Source organism: Symphalangus syndactylus, chromosome 4, assembly GCF_028878055.3.
Source record: "Symphalangus syndactylus isolate Jambi chromosome 4, NHGRI_mSymSyn1-v2.1_pri, whole genome shotgun sequence".
Lineage (NCBI taxonomy): Eukaryota > Metazoa > Chordata > Mammalia > Primates > Hylobatidae > Symphalangus > Symphalangus syndactylus.
The window spans coordinates 24,446,760-24,455,619 of NC_072426.2; the positions used below are offsets into that span (position 1 = coordinate 24,446,760).

At 37.2% G+C, this 8,860-nt stretch overlaps 1 protein-coding gene across 1 annotated transcript in view; it reads left to right on the forward strand.

The window, feature by feature from the left end:
- Positions 1-8,860, forward strand: part of ANKRD22 (ankyrin repeat domain 22) — a 38,041-nt gene that overhangs the window by 25,905 nt on the left and 3,276 nt on the right. The window contains exons 2-5 of the mRNA XM_055274301.1: positions 311-502; positions 3,667-3,774; positions 6,216-6,293; positions 8,656-8,754. Coding sequence (XP_055130276.1) covers positions 311-502; positions 3,667-3,774; positions 6,216-6,293; positions 8,656-8,754 — 477 coding nt within the window. The remainder of the gene's footprint in view (positions 1-310; positions 503-3,666; positions 3,775-6,215; positions 6,294-8,655; positions 8,755-8,860) is intronic.

Below are 8,860 nucleotides of genomic sequence, written 5' to 3' on the forward strand. Positions count from 1 at the left end.
ACCTGTAGGCACTATACATAGTTTCCTTACTGAGTTGAATTTGTAGTATTTCATTTATTTATTCATTCATTTGATGGACGTAAGTGTGTGCCAAGAAAACTTAGGAAAATGTAGGAGTTTCCTCATGGGCTAATTCTTGATCTAGACTTAAAGCTAGGCATAACCGAGACCAAAAAATCTCACCTACAAAGCAATATATTACAATTTTAAAACATTTAAATTTTAATGTATTGGGTTATGACTTTTTTTTCCTTTTTGTGGTTTAATTATGCCAGTGTTTCAAAACCTGCTTTTGTTTTTCCCGACTCAGCCCATCTGCCAAGCGGCCTATCAGAATGACTTTGGACAAGTGTGGCGGTGGGTGAAAGAAGACAGCAGCTATGCCAACGTTCAAGATGGCTTTAATGGAGACACGCCCCTGATCTGTGCTTGCAGGCGAGGGCATGTGAGAATCGTTTCCTTCCTTTTAAGAAGAAACGCTAATGTCAACCTCAAAAACCAGGTGAGGTCATGACATGAGTGGAGAGTGTAATTGTTCATGGTAATTCTTTTCTCCTTGAATCACTAGAAGTGGTGCATGTCATTTTTAAAATTGCTTGTAGCTCCTAATACGAACAATTATCTTAGCCTACTTTAGAGAGACTGCCACATACCAAGGACATTTTATTAGACTAAACAGCAAAATAAAACATAGTTCAATCAGCAGGCATAACTTGTGATAAATTATGTCTTTTTACCTCTGGTTCACTCATTTGGCTGGATAGAGCTTCTTTCTTTTTCTTCTTCCTCTCTTCATCCTCCTGTTTCTCCCTCTCCCCTCTTTCTCATTACTAACACAGAAGCAATGGCAAACATTTCTTGGAAAAGAAATGCTGTTTCATTAGTTAGATTTTTACCTGCTATATTAATGTCCTGATCTCAGAGGATCCTACAGTGTCCTTGTAGAATGAAAGAGTACTATTGAGAAATTTACCAAGGACGAATAAGCTCACAAACTAGAGGTTACTTGAAGTCACACAAAAAGATGTAAAGAATATATTTAAAGATGCAATATTAGCTACTTTGGAGCCTTCAGGACCAAGGAAGAGAAGAATATGTGTGTATTGCTGTGAAAATCCCTGTGGAGCCCTTTCTGAACATCTAGCATTTGCATCATAGTGAAGGCAATATTTAAATCACACTGAATAAATATTGAAAGTCATTTTTTTGCAATCATTATGACTCTCCTGTACCCACTTATATGCCTTCAAGGCGAGAAAACACTGGAATTCCCCCCTTGCCCCTTCTAAGTCATTTGGAGACTAGCTCATCAGGAGTAACAATGTATTATCAGAAAATTGATCATTACTGGACTTTTGTATTTGTGCTTAGTATTTTTCGTTTGGTTGGGATTAAAAGCAAGTTATGCCTGTGCTGAATGGAACAGATATGCAACATCATAGGCTATAATAGGATCTCTGTAGATCCCTGCTGTGAAACCAGATCTGTGGAGTTGTGGTGAGTGGTAGTGCCAGAAGACAGATGTCTGAGGGTTCCTGCGCTCTTTTAAGAGATGCACTCATTAGGAAACTGAGGGAGGAGGCGTTAGCCCATGGGCAAGGCTGAGGAGACACTTTTATCTCCACTTTGCAGAAGAGGAGGGCCTCAGCCAGCCCGCTGGGATTTTCTGGTATCATAAAAACCATGAAAAAGACTTTAGTGGATACATTAGATTAATAGATTTTATCAGTAGAAGTTTTTGGTTTGCATTTTCCACTTTCAAATGTTTCTAATATGTTAGCATTTAATATTTTTATTTTCTCAAAATATTAATATTTGTAAATTAATAATTTGAACCTGTGATTTCTCATGTCTGAAATCTGTTTATAAGTTATTTCCAGAAGCACTAAACAAACAAAGGCCTTAAAAACAAACAAACAAACAAACAAAAAGCTCTGCTGGAGATTCAGAAGCACAAGCCTACGGATTCTACTGATAGCAAATTAAATTAAAACATAAAGATCCTTGTTTTTCTCTGTCAAACTGACCAAGATTGAAAAAGAAAACAAAGTTTGATCAGAAAGTTTAAGTTATTATTGTCTTATTAGAACACAATTTGGTAGCGCAATATGAAAAGTGTTAATACATTTTATGCCAGGAATTCTATTTTTAGAAATGTAGGCAAAGGACAAATTTGGAAATGTTGACAAAACTTTATGAATGAGCAGGTTCAGCCAATATTATTTATAAAAATGAGAAGTTTAAAACTTGAAATGGGCCATGTGCAGTGGCTCATGTCTGGAATCCCAGCACTTTGGGAAGCCAACGTGGAAGGATAGTTTGAGACCAGGAGTTCAAGACCAGCCTAGACAACATAGCGAGACCCCCCATCTCTACACAAAATAATAACAAGTAAAAAATTATCCAGGTGTGGTGGCACATGTTTGTAGTCCCAGCTACTTCAGAGGCTGAAGTTGAAGGATCGCTTGAGCCCAGCAAGTCGAGGCTGCAGTGAGCTAGGATTGTGCCACTGCACTCCCGCCTAGGTGGCAGAGCAAGTTCTGTCTCACAGAAAAACAAAAACAGAAACAAAACCCTCAAAAACCTTGAAATGTTCAAAAGGCAGGGCTTGGCTAAATACATCAGAGTAGTTCCACTCAATACTAAGCCATGCGGCCATTACAACCATATGTTTAAAAATATTGAATTGCATGGAAAAATGTACATATTCTAAATATACATTTCTGAACTGAAAAAAGCAAGACATGATATTGCATATGCAATATCATTCTACATTTCAAAATTCCACATTTATGCATTTAAGAAGACTGGAAGAAAATACAACAAAATGTCAACAGTTAACTCTGGGCCATTTAATAACAGGCAATTTAAAATTATATCATTATATTCTCTAGTTTCTAAAATTTTTTACAGAAAATATAAATGCCTTCATATTAGAAAAACAAAAAGTGTTCTTATTTAGGTACAGTGCCTCGCATAAGTGGAAACTAACCTCCTTTCTTTCTCTTGCGCTCCCTCTCCTCTTATTGATTTTGTTGGTATTCCAATTACCACCTTCTGTTTTGCCTTATATTTATTTGTGCATGTTTCTGTCCATCTTTGATTATGAGGCCCTAAGAGTTCACATCTCCCACAACTCTTGGAAGCTTACATCTATTACCTGACAAATATTCACATATTTGAAGAATAAAACTGAGTCATATGCATTCTTCTAGACTATGCGCGTGAAGGAACATGAAAAATAGCCATGTGGTTAAGAGTTTTCCTATGAACAAACCACAAAATGGATAATCATATGCATGGTAGATGATTAAGGGATAACTATCAATTTTCACAGTAAATTCAGTCCTAAGTTTACATCTCAGTGTATCTTGTTTTCCAGAAACTAAATGGGTATGAAAATCTGTCTTCTGATGAGTTCTGCTGTGTACATTTCACCTTTGTTGACTCCCAGGAGCCCTTCCCTAGCTTTTCCTTTACACTGGACCGAGTTCTCTGTTCTGCTCCATGGAAAGCCGCATTCATTAATCAGATGTATCCCACAGGAAAAGATACCATGGGTACTGGAAAAACAAAAAGCACAAACTAAACTTTTTGAGATGGTCATCTGAATAAATTTTGAATTGAAATGCTTTATTAGTAAAGAATCCTTTTCTTAATTTTCAGAAAGAGAGAACCTGCTTGCATTATGCTGTGAAGAAAAAATTTACCTTCATTGATTACCTACTAATTATCCTCTTAATGCCTGTTCTGCTTATTGGGTATTTCCTCATGGTGAGTACAACACTTGTTAGAGCAAAGGGCAAATATGGAGATCGATGGTGTGACTCATTGACTCTTGCCAGGCCAGTGAGATGTTGAAAAGAAATAATAACAAAAAAAGCCTTTGGTTTGTATTCTGTAATTGACATGTTCAACATACATCCAATGCTATAATTGAAGTACGGCAAGAAGAAAGGTAGCAAAAATAGTTAATCATAAAGTAATCCATGCAATGTTGATTTAGAAAAATAATTTAACCTTAACTAAGACTTTTCTGAAGGAAGCAAAAAAATTCTGAATATTAAAAAACACCCCTTCTAATATTTTTTTCTCCTTTTTTTTAAAGAGGAGTTTGTGTTTTTGGATTTATCTTTCTGACTTTCTGATTTTTAAGTACTCCTCTGGTGGTGTGTTGAAAAACAGATCCTAAGAGTTTGCATCCAGAAGCTGACACACACAGAAGATACTTGTTGAGAATTTAAGCCCATTTTCACCTTGATGAATTTCTTCATGCTTGGATGAAACTTGGCAGACAGCAATTTTCTTGAATAAAGAAAGATGTAGTTGGTATAGGGATGCATTCATATGAGGAGTAGAAGATGAAGCTTCAGCTGGTTTTTGTTTTTGTTTTCCCAATAGGGTAACAGATCTACACTGACTTACTCCCTTTTATCCATCTGGTTTCCTTTGTGCCCAGTTCCACTTCTCAGACATGACTCAAGAGATGCATAATTTACTCTAATTAAATGACCAAGCTCCCTCCTTGTTGTAGCTGATAAACTGTGAATATTGGTTACACCTGTTAATATAAGCCCCAGAACAAGTCTGCCAGTCAAGAATGTTATTATTTCATTGGGTATTTAAATGCTACAGAATTTGAGGAACTATAATTAAACATGATAATGTTGATTTTTATATTTGGATTTATAGGAGAGAGAAAAGAACTTTCATTCACAAATAAAAATATAATCTGCTCATACCCTTGAAAAATTCTTTAAAAATTCATTGTGTATTTAGCACATAGCATTTAAATATATGTATTTTGGGGTCAGGGAGAATCTGTTATTTATTTACAAACCTTTTTAGAGATTCTAAAGATAAAAATTACAACTGTGATTAGAAGGCTCATTCAGAATTTATTGACACACAACTCTGCTTTCTAAGATGGTTCAATGTTTAGAGGCTAGAGGACTGGGAAAAATTACTAATCGTAATGAATAGCTCAGCTCTAGTTTCATGTACATGCAATTTATTAATGGGGCCTAAAGTTGTAAATTTGTGATTGATTAAAAAATAAGTGACATGCGAGAAAATGATAGGGGAGGAGACAAGAAAGCATTGGGTTATTTCAGAGAAAAGTAGGCAGAGAAAGGCAGTTTAGGAGGTGACACAAGAGGGAAGCCTAAGGAGAGCGAACTGGATGGAGCTTCCCAGGTGATGACAGGGTTGAACTCCAGGGCTATACCCAGGTGAGCAGGGAGAGCTTTGCCTCTTCAGGAGACTGGAAGTTGGGGAAGACTCCAACAGGCTTGTGGTCAGAAGCTCAGGGGACTGGGAAGGAAAAATGAATTTCTGAGGAGTCCTAGTTCATTTCATTAATTTGTTCAATTATTTAACACATGTTTATTACAGAACTACTATGTGCCAGATGCTGTGCTGGGTGTTAGGGACACAACGATGAACAAAATAGTCATAGTTCTTGACCCCATGAGAGTTAGAGGGTGGGGGGGAGAGTCATTAATCAAATGGCACAAACACATGTAAAATTACCATGAAGCAGGTGATACAGAAAGGCAACTGGTGTTACGATAGCTAAAAAAGAGGGATTTCACCTGGTCAGGTGGGTCAGGGAAAGCTTCTTGGAGAAAGAGGGACTTGGGCTGATGAATGAAAGGTGAATATGCCAGGCAAAGAAGAGAGGGAGGAGGCTTCTAGGCAGAAGGAACTTCCTGTGCAATGATTCTCTGGGAATGAAAGACTAATAAAGGCCAATGTAACTAGAACAGAGTGAGCCAGGAGGGGCAGAGTGAGAGAGAGGCCAGGGCAGGGCCATACGTGGAGCCAAAACACATGGGACTTTGTAGGTCATGCTGAAGAGTTTACTTTTGTCCTCAGAGCAATGGGAAGTAATTGCACAGCTTTGAGCCAGGAAGGGAAAGACAGGTACTAGGCCCCATCCTCAGTGGAATTAGGTAGGTTCGGGGTGGGACCTGAGAAGTACATTTCTAAGGTTCTTAGGTGTCAATGCCGCTACTTCAGGACCACAGTCTGAGAACCTGGCTTTAATTAATTGATATTAGAGTGGGTGAGAAGCTGGGGGAAATTTTAGGAAGGGTACATGCATGCATAGGAGTGTTGGGATTAAAATGAAGCCTATTGATTAAATAGTCTCAGGCATAAATTGGAGAAACTATTTGTAAATAAGCCTTTCTTATAATTACCATTTGTAATAGGTATCAAAGACAAAGCAGAATGAGGCTCTTGTACGAATGCTACTTGATGCTGGCGTCGAAGTTAATGCTACAGATTGTGTAAGTTTATATTTTTAGCCATTTTGAAAAAATATTCAAAATGGTATTTGTAGGTAGTGTATTTGTCATCTGTACAGTTGCTTGCTTTATTTTCCTAGACAATTTTACATTTAGTTTTCTTTTGTTTTCTCCTTTTTTTCCCACTGACAGGCAACGTTGAGGTTATTTATATTCTGCTGAACTCATGGGAATAATACCTCTACTGATTATAAAGCATTTTTTAAATAATTGGCTTTAACGTTGTTGAGACGTTAAGGAAAACTGAGGCTCCAATGACAAAATACTAGCCATAATAGTTAAGAAGCTGGAGCAAGAATGCCCATGAGTAAGCCTGGGCTTGCCACTTTTTACTTCTATGAGTTTGAGCAAGTTGTAGACTTATTTTACTCTCAGTGTCCTCATCGGTAAAATGGGATATGTATAATACTTATCTTATTGGGCTTGTTCATGTAAAGCACTTAGCACATGCTTAGAATGTAGTAAGTGCTCACTGAATGGCAACAGCTGCCACAGCAGCCAAAATCCCAACCCACTGATGAGAGGCCCCATGTGTGAACTAAAGATAGATAACACAAAGGTCAAAGAAAAATCCCACTGATGGTAAGAGCAGTGATAACAACAGTAGCAGCATCTGCTCACTTCTTCCTGTTTATAAGCATAAGGTATTGTTTTCACTTTCACCTCTGTGCTCTTGCACTCATCTTTCTTTCTCAATGATCACAGGAAGACGAAAGTTTATTTCTATGGTGTTTTGCTTATGGTGATTGAATAAAATTTTGGATTCCCAGTTCCTTGTTGAAAAAGTAGGCAAGTGGAGATTTGATTCCAAAATACTAACATTCTATTTGTGATGCCTAACATATTTTACGTGTGTGCACATCTGTGTGTATTACCATCGTTTTATGATAGAGACCATGGCCCCATTCATGTTTCTATCAATTACTTACATCATTTCGGTTTTGCCTATGCTGGTATCATGTTTAAATGCAGGCAGTTTGTGTGTGTGTGTGTGTGTATGTGAGAGAGAGAGAGAGAGAGAGAGAGTGAGAGCACAAGCAAATAACTTCATGTAATTTATATTTTCCTTTTATTTCAAATAGAACTTTTGGATAAATTTGTATTGACAGTTACTGTGCATTACCATTTCTTTAGATAGCTTTGAAATATATTAAGTAAGAGATTATTAAAGATGAAGTTAAAAGTTTGTTGAAGGTTTTTCTTGGTCTTTTCATTTAAATTCAATAGATTTAAAATTTGTGCCTGTGACCAAAATTTCTCTAGTATATTTTCCCAGCTATTTATGTGTATTTCTCTCTCTAGATAGAGATATCACATTCCTTCAGCTAGGCAGTGGCACTAGCCTGTAGTCCCAGCTACTTGGAAGGCTGAGATGGGAGGATCACTTGAACTCAGGAGTTTGAGACACATGCATGTACACACACAGACACCACTTCCAATACCAAAAATTTTTCAAAAACTGTCTGAATATTAAAATCTGCTTTCTAGGTAAGACAGTGTTTTGTATTTTTGGATAATTAGAATCTATTTCACATGACAAAATTCAGAGCCAGAACTTCCATTTGTCATGCCACCACTTAATAAAAATAAATAATTGCAACATGATCTCCTATAATTTTAGAGGTGTTTCTAGGTAATAGGATCCAGAGCTAACTCTGTCTTGATAGCCAAAGATACTATTTCTTCACTTACCGGCACCATGGTTGCTTGGCTACTTTTCCAAAGGCCAAATTTTGGACACTAATGCCCTAGCTATATTTTTTTTTGACCTGTAGTGTTTTAAATTAATACCAACAGAATAGATGCACTAGCATATAACACATAATATGAGCTATAAAAAATCACGTTTGGGAGACGTCTCTATAGAACTGCACTGATCTTGTAGGTATCCTGCAGCAGCAAGAGCACCCGACTTCTTCAGTAGGAATCATCAACAAAACCATAGAGGATAAGATTTATGTAAAGGGCCATGTGGAGACTCTTTAAGGGAAAAGATGGTGACATGATCAAGGTGATGATCACTGAGGTATATAGCATGCTACAAAGAAACTTTGGCACAATTCAGCATCAGCTTTTTATAAGTTGCATTCTTTAGTTTAGAATAGAAAATGAAAAACAAAAAGGCAGAGATTGATGGCTTATATGAGACTAACATACATAAACATTGAGGCAGAGAAGAAAATTTTTTAAGTACTAGAAATAGTTGTCTATCAATGGTTTGCAGACTATTTTTCTGCTTAGTTGCATACTACAAAGTGTGAAAAGGATTTGCCAATGAAGCCACATGCTATGGTCTGTGGAGGGCCCGACTTATGAGCTGAAGTTTTGGCCCTTTGTGTTTCAGTATGGCTGTACCGCATTACATTATGCCTGTGAAATGAAAAACCAGTCTCTTATCCCTCTGCTCTTGGAAGCCCGCGCAGACCCCACAATAAAGAATAAGGTAAGGGAGGGTGGAACGTGGTCTGAGGTTCCTCTAGCAGCAGCATTTTCTAATCTAGGCCTTATGCTGAAGTAAATTATTTGCCTCTGATGTAAACAACAGTAAA